The sequence below is a fragment of the Bufo bufo genome, chromosome 11 (genome assembly GCF_905171765.1).
Source record: "Bufo bufo chromosome 11, aBufBuf1.1, whole genome shotgun sequence".
Classification (NCBI taxonomy): domain Eukaryota; kingdom Metazoa; phylum Chordata; class Amphibia; order Anura; family Bufonidae; genus Bufo; species Bufo bufo.
This window is the reverse complement of record NC_053399.1, coordinates 2,122,510-2,141,625: the sequence shown is the minus strand read 5'-3', so window position 1 is coordinate 2,141,625 and position 19,116 is coordinate 2,122,510. Positions and strand designations below refer to the sequence as shown.

Sequence of the window (19,116 nt, the reverse complement as noted above, 5' to 3'; positions counted from 1 at the left end):
GTTCTGGTGTAGAGGGGGTTTATATGGAGGTTCTGGTGTAGAGGGGGTTTATATGGAGGTTCTGGTGTAGAGGGGGTTTATATGGAGGTTCTGGTGTAGAGGGGGTTTATATGGAGGTTCTGGTGTAGAGGGGGTTTATATGGAGGTTCTGGTGTAGAGGGGGTTTATATGGGGGTTCTGGTGTAGAGGGGGTTTATATGGAGGTTCTGGTGTAGAGGGGGTTTATATGGAGGTTCTGGTGTAGAGGGGGTTTATATGGAGGTTCTGGTGTAGAGGGGGTTTATATGGAGGTTCTGGTGTAGAGGGGGTTTATATGGAGGTTCTGGTGTAGAGGGGGTTTATATGGAGGTTCTGGTGTAGAGGGGGTTTATATGGAGGTTCTGGTGTAGAGGGGGTTTATATGGGGGTTCTGGTGTAGAGGGGGTTTATATGGAGGTTCTGGTGTAGAGGAGGTTTATATGGGGGTTCTGGTGTAGAGGGGGTTTATATGGAGGTTCTGGTGTAGAGGGGGTTTATATGGAGGTTCTGGTGTAGAGGGGGTTTATATGGAGGTTCTGGTGTAGAGGGGGTTTATATGGAGGTTCTGGTGTAGAGGGGGTTTATATGGGGGTTCTGGTGTAGAGGGGGTTTATATGGAGGTTCTGGTGTAGAGGGGGTTTATATGGAGGTTCTGGTGTAGAGGGGGTTTATATGGGGGTTCTGGTGTAGAGGGGGTTTATATGGGGGTTCTGGTGTAGAGGGGGTTTATATGGAGGTTCTGGTGTAGAGGGGGTTTATATGGGGGTTCTGGTGTAGAGGGGGTTTATATGGGGGTTCTGGTGTAGAGGGGGTTTATATGGAGGTTCTGGTGTAGAGGGGGTTTATATGGGGGTTCTGGTGTAGAGGGGGTTTATATGGAGGTTCTGGTGTAGAGGGGGTTTATATGGGGGTTCTGGTGTAGAGGGGGTTTATATGGAGGTTCTGGTGTAGAGGGGGTTTATATGGAGGTTCTGGTGTAGAGGGGGTTTATATGGGGGTTCTGGTGTAGAGGGGGTTTATATGGAGGTTCTGGTGTAGAGGGGGTTTATATGGGGGTTCTGGTGTAGAGGGGGTTTATATGGAGGTTCTGGTGTAGAGGGGGTTTATATGGGGGTTCTGGTGTAGAGGGGGTTTATATGGGGGTTCTGGTGTAGAGGGGGTTTATATGGGGGTTCTGGTGTAGAGGGGGTTTATATGGAGGTTCTGGTGTAGAGGGGGTTTATATGGAGGTTCTGGTGTAGAGGGGGTTTATATGGGGGTTCTGGTGTAGAGGGAGTTTATATGGAGGTTCTGGTATAGAGGGGGTTTATATGGAGGTTCTGGTATAGAGGGGGTTTATATGGAGGTTCTGGTGTAGAGGGGGTTTATATGGAGGTTCTGGTGTAGAGGGGGTTTATATGGAGGTTCTGGTGTAGAGGGGGTTTATATGGGGGTTCTGGTGTAGAGGGGGTTTATAGGCTGTATATGGGGGTTCTGGTGTAGAGGGGGTTTATAGGCTGTATATGGGGGGTTCTGGTGTAGAGGGGGTTTATAGGCTGTATATGGGGGGTTCTGGTGTAGAGGGGGTTTATAGGCTGTATTTGGGGGTTCTGGTGTAAAAGGGGTTTATAGGCTGTATATGGGGGGTTCTGGTGTAGAGGGGGTTTATAGGCTGTATATGGGGGTTCTGGTGTAGAGGGGGCTTATATGGGGGTTCTGGTGTAGAGGGGGTTTATAGGCTGTATATGGGCGTTCTGGTGTAGAGGGGGTTTATAGACTGTATATGGGGGGTTCTGGTGTAGAGGGGGTTTATAGACTGTATATGGGGGGTTCTGGTGTAGAGGGGGTTTATAGGCAGTATATGGGGGTTCTGGTGTAAAAGGGGTTTATAGGCAGTATATGGGGGGTTCTGGTGTAGAGGGGGTTTATAGGCTGTATATGGGGGGTTCTGGTGTAGAGGGGGTTTATAGGCTGTATATGGGGGGTTCTGGTGTAGAGGGGGCTTATATGGAGGTTCTGGTGTAGAGGGGGTTTATAGGCTGTATATGGGGGTTTATAGGCTGTATATGGGGGGTTCTAGTGTAGAGGGGGTTTATAGGCTGTATATGGGCGTTCTGGTGTAGAGGGGGTTTATAGGCTGTATATGGGGGTTCTGGTGTAGAGGGGGTTTATAGGCTGTATATGGGGGTTCTGGTGTAGAGGGGGTTTATAGGCTGTATATGGGGGTTCTGGTGTAGAGGGGGCTTATATGGGGGTTCTGGTGTAGAGGGGGTTTATAGGCTGTATATGGGCGTTCTGGTGTAGAGGGGGTTTATAGGCTGTATATGGGGGTTCTGGTGTAGAGGGGGTTTATAGACTGTATATGGGGGGTTCTGGTGTAGAGGGGGTTTATAGGCAGTATATGGGGGTTCTGGTGTAAAAGGGGTTTATAGGCAGTATATGGGGGGTTCTGGTGTAGAGGGGGTTTATAGGCTGTATATGGGGGTTCTGGTGTAGAGGGGGTTTATAGGCTGTATATGGGGGTTCTGGTGTAAAAGGGGTTTATAGGCTGTATATGGGGGGTTCTAGTGTAGAGGGGGTTTATAGGCTGTATATGGGGGTTCTGGTGTAGAGGGGGTTTATAGGCTGTATATGGGGGTTCTGGTGTAGAGGGGGTTTATAGGCAGTATATGGGGGTTCTGGTGTAGAGGGGGTTTATAGGCTGTATATGGGGGTTCTGGTGTAGAGGGGGTTTATAGGCAGTATATGGGGGTTCTGGTGTAGAGGGGGTTTATAGGCAGTATATGGGGGTTCTGGTGTAGAGGGGGTTTATAGGCTGTATATGGGGTTCTGGTGTAGAGGGGGTTTATAGGCTGTATATGGGCGTTCTGGTGTAGAGGGGGTTTATAGGCTGTATATGGGGGTTCTGGTGTAGAGGGGGTTTATAGACTGTATATGGGGGTTCTGGTGTAGAGGGGGTTTATAGGCTGTATATGGGGGGGTTCTGGTGTAGAGGGGGTTTATAGGCAGTATATGGGGGGTTCTGGTGTAGAGGGGGTTTAGAGGCTGTATATGGGGGGTTCTGGTGTAGAGGGGGCTTATATGGAGGTTCTGGTGTAGAGGGGGTTTATATGGGAGTTATGGTGTAGAGGGGGTTTATAGGCAGTATATGGGGGTTCTGGTGTAAAAGGGGTTTATAGGATGTATATGGGGGGTTCTAGTGTAGAGGGGGTTTATAGGCTGTATATGGGGGTTCTGGTGTAGTGGAGGTTTATAGGCTGTATATGGGGGGTTCTAGTGTAGAGGGGGTTTATAGGCTGTATATGGGCGTTCTGGTGTAGAGGGGGTTTATAGGCTGTATATGGGGGTTCTGGTGTAGAGGGGGTTTATAGGCTGTATATGGGGGTTCTGGTGTAGAGGGGGTTTATAGGCTGTATATGGGGGTTCTGGTGTAGAGGGGGTTTATAGGCTGTATATGGGGGTTCTGGTGTAGAGGGGGTTTATAGGCTGTATTTGGGGGTTCTGGTGTAAAAGGGGTTTATAGGCTGTATATGGGGGGTTCTGGTGTAGAGGGGGTTTATAGGCTGTATATGGGGGTTCTGGTGTAGAGGGGGCTTATATGGGGGTTCTGGTGTAGAGGGGGTTTATAGGCTGTATATGGGCGTTCTGGTGTAGAGGGGGTTTATAGGCTGTATATGGGGGTTCTGGTGTAGAGGGGGTTTATAGACTGTATATGGGGGGTTCTGGTGTAGAGGGGGTTTATAGGCAGTATATGGGGGTTCTGGTGTAAAAGGGGTTTATAGGCAGTATATGGGGGGTTCTGGTGTAGAGGGGGTTTATAGGCTGTATATGGGGGGTTCTGGTGTAGAGTGGGTTTATAGGCTGTATATGGGGGGTTCTGGTGTAGAGGGGGCTTATATGGAGGTTCTGGTGTAGAGGGGGTTTATAGGCTGTATATGGGGGTTTATAGGCTGTATATGGGGGGTTCTAGTGTAGAGGGGGTTTATAGGCTGTATATGGGGGGTTCTGGTGTAGAGGGGGCTTATATGGAGGTTCTGGTGTAGAGGGGGTTTATAGGCTGTATATGGGGGTTTATAGGCTGTATATGGGGGGTTCTAGTGTAGAGGGGGTTTATAGGCAGTATATGGGGTTCTGGTGTAGAGGGGGTTTATAGGCTGTATATGGGCGTTCTGGTGTAGAGGGGGTTTATAGGCTGTATATGGGGGTTCTGGTGTAGAGGGGGTTTATAGGCTGTATATGGGGGTTCTGGTGTAGAGGGGGTTTATAGGCTGTATATGGGGGTTCTGGTGTAGAGGGGGTTTATAGGCTGTATATGGGGGTTCTGGTGTAGAGGGGGTTTATAGGCTGTATTTGGGGGTTCTGGTGTAAAAGGGGTTTATAGGCTGTATATGGGGGGTTCTGGTGTAGAGGGGGTTTATAGGCTGTATATGGGGGTTTATAGGCTGTATATGGGGGTTCTGGTGTAGAGGGGGTTTATAGGCTGTATATGGGGGTTCTGGTGTAGAGGGGGTTTATAGGCTGTATTTGGGGGTTCTGGTGTAAAAGGGGTTTATGGGGGGTTCTGGTGTAGAGGGGGCTTATATGGAAGTTCTGGTGTAGAGGGGGTTTATATGGGAGTTATGGTGTAGAGGGGGTTTATAGGCTGTATATGGGGGTTCTGGTGTAAAAGGGGTTTATAGGATGTATATGGGGGGTTCTAGTGTAGAGGGGGTTTATAGGCTGTATATGGGGGTTCTGGTGTAGTGGAGGTTTATAGGCTGTATATGGGGGTTCTGGTGTAGAGGGGGTTTATAGTCTGTATATGGGGGTTCTGGTGTAAAAGGGGTTTATAGGCAGTATATGGGGGTTCTGGTGTAGAGGGGGTTTATAGGCTGTATATGGGGGGTTCTAGTGTAGAGGGGGTTTATAGGCTGTATATGGGGGGTTCTAGTGTAGAGGGGGTTTATAGGCTGTATATGGGGGTTCTGGTGTAGAGGGGGTTTAGAGGCTGTATGAGGGGGTTTAGAGGCTGTATATGGGGGTTCTGGTGTAGAGGGGGTTTATAGGCTGTATATGGGCGTTCTGGTGTAGAGGGGGTTTAGAGGCTGTATATGGGGGTTCTGGTGTAGAGGGGGTTTAGAGGCTGTATATGGGGGTTCTGGTGTAGAGGGGGTTTAGAGGCTGTATATGGGGGTTCTGGTGTAGAGGGGATTTAGAGGCTGTATATGGGGGTTCTGGTGTAGAGGGGGTTTAGAGGCTGTATATGGGGGTTCTGGTGTAGAGGGGGTTTATAGGCTGTATATGGGGTTCTGGTGTAGAGGGGGTTTATAGGCAGTATATGGGGTTCTGGTGTAGAGGGGGTTTATAGGCAGTATATGGGGTTCTGGTGTAGAGGGGGTTTATAGGCAGTATATGGGGGTTCTGGTGTAGAGGGGGTTTATAGGCAGTATATGGGGGTTCTGGTGTAGAGGGGGTTTATAGGCAGTATATGGGGGTTCTGGTGTAGAGGGGGTTTATAGGCTGTATATGGGGGTTCTGGTGTAGAGGGGGTTTATAGGCAGTATATGGGGGTTCTGGTGTAGAGGGGGTTTATAGGCTGTATATGGGGGTTTATAGGCAGTATATGGGGTTCTGGTGTACAGGGGGTTTATAGGCTGTATATGGGGGTTCTGGTGTAGAGGGGGTTTATAGGCTGTATATGGGGGTTCTGGTGTAGAGGGGGTTTATAGGCTGTATATGGGGGTTCTGGTGTTGATGATAATTATATGTTGTGCATCTGTGGAATTTTGATTTGACACAGCTTTTGTATTGTTTGCCATTTGGCATTGCCACATTTAAACATTTCCTGCACTCAGAGCAGCGATCGTTCTTGTCATTTTTGCTTTTACGCTGTTATTTGTTAGTGATTTCAGCCTCATTAGGCAGATTGTTCACACAGAAGAATTATATCAAAGTTGTCGCTTCCTGCAAAAAAAGATCACTCCCATAAATGGTACCCAGAAGATGTTCTCCTTCACAAGGCTGTCTGCCACCACTAGAGGGAGCTCACTACATACAGATTATACAGCCACCACTAGAGGGAGCTCACTACATACAGATTATACAGCCACCACTAGAGGGAGCTCACTACATACAGATTATACAGCCACCACTAGAGGGAGCTCACTACATACAGATTATACAGTCACCACTAGAGGGAGCTCACTACATACAGATTATAAAGCCACCACTAGAGGGAGCTTACTACATACAGATTATACAGCCACCACTAGAGGGAGCTCACTACATACAGATATATACAGCCACCACTAGGGGGAGCTCACTACATACAGATTATACAGCCACCACTAGAGGGAGTTCACTACATACAGATCATACAGTCACCACTAGAGGGAGCTCACTACATACAGATTATACAGCCACCACTAGAGAGAGCTCACTACATACAGATTATACAGCCACCACTAGAGGGAGCTCACTACATACAGATTATACAGCCACCACTAGAGGGAGCTCACTACATACAGATTATACAGCCACCACTACAGGGAGCTCACTACATACAGATTATACAGCCACCACTAGAGGGAGCTCACTACATACAGATTATACAGCCACCACTAGAGGGAGTTCACTACATACAGATTATACAGCCACCACTAAAGGGAGCTCACTACATACAGATTATACAGCCACTACTAGAGGGAGTTCACTACATACAGATTGTACAGTCACCACTAGAGGGAGCTCACTACATACAGATTATACAGTCACCACTAGAGAGAGCTCACTGCATACAGATTATACAGCCACCACTAGAGGGAGCTCACTACATACAGATTATACAGCCACCACTAGAGGGAGATCACTGCATACAGATTATACAGCCACCACTAGAGGGAGCTCACTACATACAGATTATACAGTCACCACTAGAGGGAGATCACTGCATACAGATTATACAGCCACCACTAGAGGGAGTTCACTACATACAGATTATACAGCCACCACTAGAGGGAGTTCACTACATACAGATTATACAGCCACCACTAGAGGGAGTTCACTACATACAGATCATACAGCCACTACTAGAGGGAGCTCACTACATACAGATTATACAGCCACCACTAGAGGGAGCTCCCTACATACAGATTATACAGCCACCACTAGAGGGAGATAACTACATACAGATTATTCAGACACCACTAGAGGGAGCTCACTACATACAGATTATACAGTCACCACTAGGGGGAGCTCACTACATACAGATTATACAGCCACCACTAGAGGGAGCTCACTACATACAGATTATACAGCCACCACTAGAGGGAGCTCACTACATACAGATTATACAGTCACCACTAGAGGGAGCTCACTGCATACAGATTATACAGCCACCACTATAAGGAGCTCACTGCATACAGATTATACAGCCACCACTAGAGGGAGCTCACTACATACAGATTATACAGCCACCACTAGAGGGAGCTCACTACATACAGATTATACAGTCACCACTAGTGGGATCTCACTACATACAGATTATACGGTCACCACTAGGGGGATCTCACTACATACAGATTATACAGTCACCACTAGGGGGAGCTCACTACATACAGATTATACAGCCACCACTAGAGGGAGCTCACTACATACAGATTATACAGCCCCCACTAGAGGGAGCTCACTACATACAGATTTACAGCCACCACTAGAGGGAGTTCACTACATACAGATTATACAGCCACCACTAGAGGGAGCTCACTACATACAGATTATACAATCACCACTAGAGGGAGCTCACTACATACAGATTACACAGCCACCACTAGAGGGAGCTCACTACATACAGATTATACAGACACCACTAGAGGGAGCTCACTACATACAGATTATACAGACACCACTAGAGGGAGCTCACTACATACAGATTATACAGCCACCACCAGAGGGAGCTCACTACATACAGCCACCACTAGAGGGAGCTCACTACATACAGATTACACAGCCACCACTAGGGGGAGCTCACTACATACAGATTACTCAGCCACCACTAGGGGGAGCTCACTACATACAGATTATACAGCCACCACTAGAGGGAGCTCACTACATACAGATTATACAGCCACCACTATAAGGAGCTCACTGCATACAGATTATATCAGTCTCTAAATACAGTCCATAATAGAGGACTGAACCTCTACATAAATAAAAATGCTGGACTCATTGAGAGAATTTATCATCTGTTTATAATTTGTATATTAATTACAGTGATCATTCCACATCAGCAATCTGCCAGTTACACCCTGTATTCTATGCAGGTGCTCATCTGTGTGCTGGTTACACCCTGTATTGTATCCAGATGCTCATCTGTGCGCTTGTTACATTATCTTCTGTACAGGTGCTCATGTGTGTGCTCGTTACACCCTGTCTCCTGTACAGGTGCTCATCTGTGTGCTCGTTACACCCTGTATTCTGTACAGATGCTCATCTTTGTGCTGGTTACAGCCTGTATTCTGTGCAGGCGCTCATCTGTGTGCTCGTTACACCCTGTGTCCTGTGCAGGTGCTAATCTGTGTGCTCGTTACACCCCGTGTCCTGTGCAGGCGCTCATGTGTGTGCTCCTTACACCCTGTGTTCTTTGCAGGCGCCCATGTGTGTGCTGGTTACAGCCTGTATTCTGTGCAGGCGCTCATCTGTGTGCTCGTTACACCCTGTGTCCTGTGCAGGTGCTAATCTGTGTGCTCGTTACACCCCGTGTCCTGTGCAGGCGCTCATGTGTGTGCTCCTTACACCCTGTGTTCTTTGCAGGCGCCCATGTGTGTGCTGGTTACAGCCTGTATTCTGTGCAGGCGCTCATCTGTGTGCTCGTTACACCCTGTGTCCTGTGCAGGTGCTAATCTGTGTGCTCGTTACACCCCGTGTCCTGTGCAGGCGCTCATGTGTGTGCTCCTTACACCCTGTGTTCTTTGCAGGCGCTCATGTGTGTGCTGGTTACACCCTGTATTCTGTGCAGATGCTCATCTGTGTGCTCGTTACAGCCCCTGTTCTGTGCAGGCGCTCATTTGTGTGCTGGTAACACCCTGTATTCTGTGCAGATGCTCATCTGTGTGCTCGTTACACCCCCTGTTCTGTGCAGGCGCTCATTTGTGTGCTGGTTACACCCTGTATTCTGTGCAGATGCTCATCTGTGTGCTTGTTACACCCTGTATTCTGTGAAGGCGCTCATTTGTATGCTGGTTACACCCTGTATTCTGTGAAGGCGCTCATTTGTATGCTGGTTACACCCTGTATTCTGTGCAGATGTTTATCTGTGTGCTGGTTACACCCTGTGTTCTGTGAAGGCGCTCATTTGTGTGCTGGTTACACCCTGTATTCTGTGAAGGCGCTCATTTGTGTGCTGGTTACACCCTGTATTCTGTGAAGGCGCTCATCTTTGTGCTTGTTACACCCTGTGTTCGGTGAAGGCGCTCATTTGTGTGCTGGTTACACCCTGTATTTTTTGCAGATGCTCATCTGTGTGCTGGTTACACCCTGTATTTTGTGCAGATGCTCATTTGTGTGCTGGTTACACCCTGTATTCTGTGAAGGCGCTCATCTGTGTGCTTGTTACACCCAGTGTTCTGCGCAGGTGCTCATTTAACTGTACCCGTTACACCCTGTCTTCTGCACCGGTGGCCATCTGTTTGCTTGTTACTCTCCGTTTCTCCACAGGTAGGTGTGCTGGTGTCTGCAGGTCCCTACATTGGGTGTTACACTTATTGATCACACTTTGCCTCCAGCATTTCCAGGAATAGTTTGTGCATGGACACCGTGCCCTGAGCTCTCACCCTGTGGAAGTGCAGCACCACTTTACTGGCCGTTTGGCGCAGCAGAGGAAGGGTGAGTAGGAGCTGCCCGGCTCTCCGCGGCTCATCCCGGTACTGGTTACTGTCGTAATCATGCAGAGCGTCCTGAAGAAGATCCTGCAGCCTCTGCACGCTCTGCACATCCTTTATGTGCAGGAGATCTGTGAGACAGAAGGTGGCAGAGAGCAGCAGGCATAGCAGAGGCGGCACAGCTAGAGTTGTGGGAACGCCTTACCTGCATTGGTGAGCACCAAGGCTTTTAAAGTGACATACTCTTCTTTGTCGAGCCGGAGGGTGCGGTATCTGTGGACCAGGTGCAGGGTGCAGAGGTAGAGGTCACGCAGGCCGCACACCCGGGACCTCAGCTCATCAACAACGTAATCTTCGGCATACACCAGCTCATCCTGGAAGGGTAGAGAACGGTGCACGACGCCCAGCAGCAGGATCTCCATCCAGGACCCTTGTAGTAGACTCATCTGATCGGCCAGCGAGAGGGAGGAGAATCCTGGAGAAGAGTCTGCTGGTCAGTCATAATATAGGGGGGCGGCAGATTATATAGAGGAGGTCAGTCAGACTTTAGGGAGGCTGGATCATATGAAGGAGGGTAGTGAGACTCTGGGGGAGGGGGGTACATCTTAGATACTGGTAGAGCAGACTAACCAGGAATGTGTTTTGCCCACCCAATGGTCAGCACAAGCTCCCGGTCAGCGAGTTCACACAGGGTGCTGAGGGCATTGATGTCCGTCTCAGGAAGGCCGGGGTCCGGCGTGGCGTAAATCTTCTCTGGTTCTGCCATGAGAAGCTGTAACACAACTGATGTCCCTGTGTCTGGCAGAAAAGAGAGGGGATGGATGAGAACCCCCAGCCTTAATATCAAAGACCACCCCCCCACTGGGGTTCATAGTCCTCAGAGACTCACATGGCTGCTGGCAGCTGGGCGGAATCTGTGCTCCACTAACTCCCCCACTGGGTTCCCGAAATCTTTTGTACTTCTGTCTCCCACCTCGGACCCGGTCTAGGCGCACTCCTATGAATGGAGACTCGGGGTTATCAAGTGCCTGGTGCCTCCATGGAGGTGGTGCTACCTGTGTCAGTTCTTACCTTCCTTCAGCATCCCAACCTGAAGACACTTGGCAAATCGGCAGGACTGGCAGGATTTCCTGCGGCGCTTGGTGATCTCACACTGCTTGGAGGCCGGGCAGCTGTAATCAATGCTACCTGTGGGGGGCGTTATACAAACCTGGTGGTCAATGCTGATATGTATGTAAAGGCCACACCACCCATGTAGGTGACACCATGTTACAGGAAGGTGACCCTCCCACTACCCCCAGCAGTCACTACCTTGGATTGTACGCTTGAAGAATGCCTTGCAGGCTTCACAGGAGGCCACGCCATAGTGGTACCCTGATGCCACGTCTCCGCACACTAGGCACAGCCTCTTGGGGCATGCTCGGTAGTCACCATTAGGTTGGGGGGAGCTTCTTCCGCAGCTTGTAGGGGAGTCCAGAGACAGACCGAGGACCCCACTAGTGTCAGGACTACATGGCTCCTGCTTAAAACACCAGCCTGAGGTCAGAGGTTGCTCATCGGTGGTCATCTGCACCAGGAGGCTGAAGAAAGAAGGAAGCAAATATTAGAGCCAGGAATGGTGGGCGTCCTCTCCTCTGTCCATTCTCCAGTAACACCGCCAAAGTGGAGAAATGGATGGAGAATTGTCACCAGAGAGAAAACCCGAAATATACAAGTGGTACATGAGGTAAAGCCGCACCCCGGAATCATCAGCAGAGAATAAGTGTGGAGGGCGATGAACAGCAAGTCACTGTGAGACATCACCCCAGACTGACACAGACCTGCGTACTGAATCTAACGCTCCGTATACGCCTTACATAACGTCCCCTCCTCTCCACGTATACACCGTACATAACGTCCCCTCCTCTCCACGTATACGTCTTGCATAACGTCCCCTCCTCTCCACGTATACTCCGTACATAACGTCCCCTCCTCTCCCCGTATACGCCTTACATAACGTCCCCTCCTCTCCCCGTATACGTCTTACATAACGTCCCCTCCTCTCCACGTATACGCCTTACATAACGTCCCCTCCTCTCCACGTATACACCGTACATAACGTCCCCTCCTCTCCACGTATACGTCTTGCATAACGTCCCCTCCTCTCCACGTATACGTCTTACATAACGTCCCCTCCTCTCCACGTATACGTCTTACATAACGTCCCCTCCTCTCCACGTATACTCCGTACATAACGTCCCCTCCTCTCCCCGTATACGCCTTACATAACGTCCCCTCCTCTCCCCGTATACGTCTTACATAACGTCCCCTCCTCTCCACGTATACGCCTTACATAACGTCCCCTCCTCTCCACGTATACACCGTACATAACGTCCCCTCCTCTCCACGTATACGTCTTGCATAACGTCCCCTCCTCTCCACGTATACGTCTTACATAACGTCCCCTCCTCTCCACGTATACGTCTTACATAACGTCCCCTCCTCTCCACGTATACGTCTTACATAACGTCCCCTCCTCTCCACGTATACGCCTTACATAACGTCCCCTCCTCTCCACGTATACACCGTACATAACGTCCCCTCCTCTCCACGTATACGTCTTACATAACGTCCCCTCCTCTCCACGTATACACCGTACATAACGTCCCCTCCTCTCCACGTATACGTCTTGCATAACGTCCCCTCCTCTCCACGTATACGTCTTACATAACGTCCCCTCCTCTCCACGTATACGTCTTACATAACGTCCCCTCCTCGCCACGTATACGTCTTACATAACGTCCCCTCCTCTCCACGTATACGTCTTACATAACGTCCCCTCCTCTCCACGTATACGCCTTACATAACGTCCCCTCCTCTCCACGTATACGTCTTACATAACGTCCCCTCCTCTCCACGTATACGTCTTACATAACGTCCCCTCCTCTCCACGTATACGTCTTACATAACGTCCCCTCCTCTCCACGTATACGTCTTACATAACGTCCCCTCCTCTCCACGTATACGTCTTACATAACGTCCTCTCCACGTATACGTCTTACATAACGTCCCCTCCTCTCCACGTATACGCCTTACATAACGTCCCCTCCTCTCCACGTATACGTCTTACATAACGTCCCCTCCTCTCCACGTATACGTCTTACATAACGTCCCCTCCTCTCCACGTATACGTCTTACATAACGTCCCCTCCTCTCCACGTATACGCCTTACATAACGTCCCCTCCTCTCCACGTATACGTCTTACATAACGTCCCCTCCTCTCCACGTATACGTCTTACATAACGTCCCCTCCTCTCCACGTATACGTCTTACATAACGTCCCCTCCTCTCCACGTATACGCCTTACATAACGTCCCCTCCTCTCCACGTATACGTCTTACATAACGTCCCCTCCTCTCCACGTATACGTCTTACATAACGTCCCCTCCTCTCCACGTATACTCCGTACATAACGTCCCCTCCTCGCCACGTATACGTCTTACATAACGTCCCCTCCTCTCCACGTATACGTCTTACATAACGTCCCCTCCTCGCCACGTATACGTCTTACATAACGTCCCCTCCTCTCCACGTATACGTCTTACATAACGTCCCCTCCTCTCCCCGTATACGTCTTACATAACGTCCCCTCCTCTCCACGTATACGTCTTACATAACGTCCCCTCCTCTCCACGTATAAACCGTACATAACGTCCCCTCCTCTCCACGTATACACCGTACATAACGTCCCCTCCTCTCCACGTATACGTCTTGCATAACGTCCCCTCCTCTCCACGTATACTCCGTACATAACGTCCCCTCCTCTCCCCGTATACGCCTTACATAACGTCCCCTCCTCTCCACGTATACGTCTTGCATAACGTCCCCTCCTCTCCACGTATACTCCGTACATAACGTCCCCTCCTCTCCCCGTATACGCCTTACATAACGTCCCCTCCTCTCCCCGTATACGTCTTACATAACGTCCCCTCCTCGCCCCGTATACACCGTACATAACGTCCCCTCCTCGCCCCGTATACACCGTACATAACGTCCCCTCCTCGCCCCGTATACACCGTACATAACGTCCCCTCCTCTCCACGTATACACCGTACATAACGTCCCCTCCTTTCCACGTATACACCGTACATAACGTCCCCTCCTCGCCCCGTATACACCGTACATAACGTCCCCTCCTCGCCCCGTATACGTGTGGCGAAACCAACCTCGCCACTGGGTTTTGGAGAGGCCTGTTTATCAGCCTCTTGCCTCAGGATTATGGGCCATATACTAACTTTTAAACCCCTGAACCTATTCAAGTGAATTTTGGATAGGTTTGTCCCCAAGTTATACCGTTTAAATTGATGTAAGTTATATGTATGGCCAATGTAAACTTACAAAGCTGTGGCAATTTATAATAAGTGTAACTTGTCAGCTTGGGAGGAATATGCTGGGTGTGTTTCTATTGTGCCATTGTCCCATTGTGTGTTTAAATGGTGATGTCTGTTCTGTTGTCTTCACATGTGTATTGGCGATCTCCCTTTGTCCTCAGAGATAATTGGATTGCTCCTCAGGTTGTCTCCGGGACAGAGAGGAGGAAACCATGATGCATTGTGGGGATATGTTGTATCTGTCCTATGTCACAGTCTTCATTCTGGTCCTCTGGGGGCGTGAATGATTGGTTGCTGTAGTTACATTGTATGTGTTGTAAATTACTGATTGGTTGTATTTCAAACCCCTGTGGGCAGTACTATGTTTGTGGTTTATGGATAAAAGAGGCTGTACATGAAGTACAGTCAGACCACTGCTTGACCCTCAACACGGAGCCTTGTCTCGTTATTGGGGGGATCCGCTGTATGCTGTTAGAGGACCGATTGCCAGGAGTGTAAGCTGATTCCTGTTCGTCTGCTAGCAGCTATTCGTGAGGTTCCAGTTTGGAGTGCTACTTTTGTATCCAGTTCGGGAGTTTGGTGTTCTGCAGTAGCTGTGCCTGTCTCTCAGAAAGGGGCATATCGCCTAAACGGATTTTAACCCCTTGTCTGCGGAAACGGTCCGTTACATTGGTGGCAAGTAGCGGGATCGTTCCTACAGCCAGAAGGACAGCTACAGGAGACACCATTTTTGTGGATTCTACAATTTAAGGACAACGCATGTCCCAGTACAGCGACCCTAAAAGCACCAGGATGGAACCAGCAGTGTTATACGAGGAGGAGGACCTGGATGGCCGGGATGCATTAAGGAAAGGCATCTGGTACCAGGCCCTGGATAATCTACAATACCAGCGGGGTGAGAGTCTCCCCAGTGAAGAGCAGCGGTTGCAGAAGCAAGTGGCCCTGCGGATGCCCTTCCTGGGAGAGCAGCCCCTGGAGGAATGGGTGAAGGAACTAGAGCACCGGGTATGGCAGGAGCTATGGCTGGAGGATGCCTACCAGGCGCTTTGGTGGTATATGGCACAGTATATACCCTGGACAGCCGAACATGACAAGCCAGAGGGAGAGGAGTTTGATGGTCCTGGCTTGTTATGGGAGTCCTTTGCAGAGCCTTACTTCGGGAGCCCTGCACAGTCGAGACTTTAGGACATTTTCTATGAGAGGGAGGCTAGGCATGAGTGGGATGACCCCCATGAAGTAGAGCAAGAACTGGCTCACCTAGCAACCCTGGAGTGGGAACTGGAGCAGGACTACCGAGATCTCTTCCACTCTATTGGGAAGGCTCAGCAGGACAGTAAGGTGACAGACCCAGATCCAGACCCATTCAGCTGGGCAGATATTGTAGAGTGTTACTGGGAAGGACCCCAGGTGGCCGGTAGAGATGGGACCGAGGTCTCTCCGCCGGTCCTGCAGGGAATTGAGAGCCCAGTCTCCATTCCCCAGCGGCAGTGTGAAGTGCAGGGAGAGGAGAGCAGCGTCCTCCCTCCCCAGCGGCAGGCTGAGTTACAGGGGGCAGAGGTAGTTGTTCCTGCCCCCCAGCAGCAGAGTGATATGCCGGGAAGGCAGCGTGAAATGCAGGGAGAGGAGAGCAGCGTCCTCCCTCCCCAGCGGCAGGCTGAGGTACAGGGGGCAGATTTAGTTGTTCCTGCCCCCCAGCAGCAGCATGATTTTTGGGGAATTGGGAGCCCAGTCTCCATTCCCCAGCGGCAGAGTGTCCAGCAGGGAATAGAGAGCCCAGTCTCCTTTCCCCAGCGGCCGTGTGATTTATTGGGAATTGGGAGCCCAGTCTCCATTCCCCAGCAGCAGGACACTGTACAGGGGGCAGAGACAGTCGGTCCTGTCCCCCAGCGGCAGAGTGTGCAGCAGGGAATAGAGAGCCCAGTCTCCTTTCCCCAGCAGCAGGACACTGTATTGGGAGCGGAGACGGTCGGTCGCCCTCCCCAGCGGCTGGAAGTATGTATGGGAGAGGAGCTCGTTACCCCCTCTCCCCAGCGGCAGCTTAACGCACCAGGGGGAGACAGTAAGCCCCACAACAGTACAGATGGGACCGTGGTCTCTGCACCTACAGCACAGGGGGTAGAGACAGTCGGTCTCCCCCTCCAACAACCAGGCTCCAACCAGGCTTCTTCCGTGGTAGCGCTGGCACCAGGGCAGAGTACCGCTGATCCCTGCCCACAAAGCAACCTCCACTCCAAGCCAGGGAGCAACACAGAGACCGGGAGTACCAGCTTCCAACATAACCTTGGTGGACTCACTGGACAGAGACAGGCTACCAAATGCAACAGGTCCAGTATTGGGTTGTGGGTGGGCTGCCAGACTAACTCAGGTACCGACCGGCGTGAGGTCAGGTACCTGGTTAGTCTTCCCTTGGGGGGGGGGGGGGGGGGGGGAGATGTGTGGCGAAACCAACCTCGCCACTGGGTTTTGGAGAGGCCTGTTTATCCGCCTCTTGCCCCTGGATTATGGGCCATATACTAACTTTTAAACCCCTGAACCTATTCAAGTGAATTTTGGATAGGTTTGTCCCCAAGTTATACCGTTTAAATTGATGTAAGTTATATGTATGGCCAATGTAAACTTACAAAGTTGTAACAATTTATAATAAGTGTAACTTGTCAGCTTGGGAGGAAATGCTGGGTGTGTTTCTATTGTGCCATTGTCCCATTGTGTGTTTAAATGGTGATGTCTGTTCTGTTGTCCTCACATGTGTATTGGCGATCTCCCTTTGTCCTCAGAGATAATTGGATTGCTCCTCAGGTTGTCTCCGGGACAGAGAGGAGGAGACCATGATGCATTGTGGGGATATGTTGTCCTATGTCACAGTCTTCATTCTGGTCCTCTGGGGGCGTGAACGATTGGTTGCTGTAGTTACATTGTATGTGTTGTAAATTACTGATTGGTTGTATTTCAAACCCCTGTGGGCAGTACTATGTTTGTGGTTTATGAATAAAAGAGGCTGTACGTGAAGTACAGTCAGACCACTGCTTGACCCTCAACACGGAGCCTTGTCTCGTTATTGGGGGGGATCCGCTGTATGCTGTTAGAAGACCGATTGCCAGGAGTGTAAGCTGATCCCTGTTCGTCTGCTAGCAGCTATTCGTGAGGTTCCAGTTTGGAGTGCTACTTTGTATCCAGTTCGGGAGTTTGGTGTATCCTGCAGTAGCTGTGCCTGTCTCTCAGAAAGGGGCTTATCGCCTAAACGGATGTTAACCCCTTGTCTGCTGAAACGGTCCGTTACAATACGTCTTACATAACGTCCCCTCCTCGCCCCTTATACACCGTACATAACGTCCCCTCCTCTCCACGTATACGCCTTACATAACGTCTCCTCCTCTCCACGTATACGCCTTACATAACGTCCCCTCCTCTCCACGTATACGCCTTACATAACGTCCCCTCCTCTCCACGTATACGCCTTACATAACGTCCCCTCCTCTCCACGTATACGCCTTACATAACGTCCCCTCCTCTCCACGTATACGCCGTACATAACGTCCCCTCCTCTCCACGTATACGCCTTACATAACGTCCCCTCCTCTCCACGTATACGTCTTACATAACGTCCCCTCCTCTCCACGTATACATCTTACATAACGTCCCCTCCTCTCCACGTATACACTGTACATAACGCCCTCTCCTCTCCACGTATACACCGTACATAACGTCCCCTCCTCGCCCCTTATACACCGTACATAACGTCCCCTCCTCGCCCCGTATACACTGTACATAACGTCCCCTCCTTGCCCCGTATACACTGTACATAACGTCCCCTCCTTGCCCCGTATACACTGTACATAACGTCCCCTCCTCGCCCCGTAAACACTGTACATAACGTCCCCTCCTTGCCCCGTATACACTGTACATAACGTCCCCTCCTCGCCCCGTAAACACTGTACATAACGTCCCCTCCTCGCCCCGTATACACTGTACATAAAGTCCCCTCCTCGCCCCGTATACGTCTTACATAACGTCCCCTCCTCTCCACGTATACGTCTTACATAACGTCCCCTCCTCTCCACGTATACTCCGTACATAACGTCCCCTCCTTGCCCCGTAAACACTGTACATAACGTCCCCTCCTCGCCCCGTAAACACTGTACATAACGTCCCCTCCTCTCCACGTATACACCGTACATAACATCGCCTCCTCTCTACGTAATAAATGTGTATAATATATTAGAGGTCAGTACAGAGATGTAATAACTGTATAATATATCAGAGGTCAGTACAGAGACGTAATAACTGAATATAATATATCAGAGGTCAGTACAGAGATGTAATAACTGTGTATAATATATCAGAGGTCAGTACAGAGATGTAATAACTGTATAATATATCAGAGGTCAGAACAGAGATGTAATAACTGTATAATATATCAGAGGTCAGTACAGAGACGTAATAACTGTATAATATATCAGAGGTCAGTACAGAGATGTAATAACTGTATAATATATCAGAGGTCAGTACAGAGATGTAATAACTGTATAATATATCAGAGGTCAGTACAGAGACGTAATAACTGTATAATATATCAGAGGTCAGTACAGAGATGTAATAACTGTGTATAATATATCAGAGGTCAGTACAGAGATGTAATAACTGTATAATATATCAGAGGTCGGTACAGAGATGTAATAACTGTATAATATATCAGAGGTCGGTACAGAGATGTAATAACTGTATAATATATCAGAGGTCGGTACAGAGATGTAATAACTGTATAATATATCAGAGGTCGGTACAGAGATGTAATAACTGTATAATATATCAGAGGTCGGTACAGAGATGTAATAACTGTATAATATATCAGAGGTCGGTACAGAGATGTAATAACTGTATAATATATCAGAGG

General features: G+C 49.6%; 1 protein-coding gene across 1 annotated transcript; it reads right to left on the bottom strand.

The window, feature by feature from the left end:
- Window positions 1-9,734: 9,734 nt before the first annotated feature.
- On the bottom strand, window positions 9,735-11,654 carry ESRRB (estrogen related receptor beta). The gene is made up of 7 exons (XM_040412369.1): window positions 11,593-11,654; window positions 11,166-11,434; window positions 10,926-11,042; window positions 10,744-10,851; window positions 10,485-10,652; window positions 10,060-10,329; window positions 9,735-9,985 (listed from the first exon to the last, which is right to left on the bottom strand). Exons 1-7 carry the CDS (start codon window positions 11,652-11,654, stop codon window positions 9,735-9,737), a joined length of 1,245 nt encoding a protein of 414 aa, XP_040268303.1.
- Window positions 11,655-19,116: the final 7,462 nt, after the last annotated feature.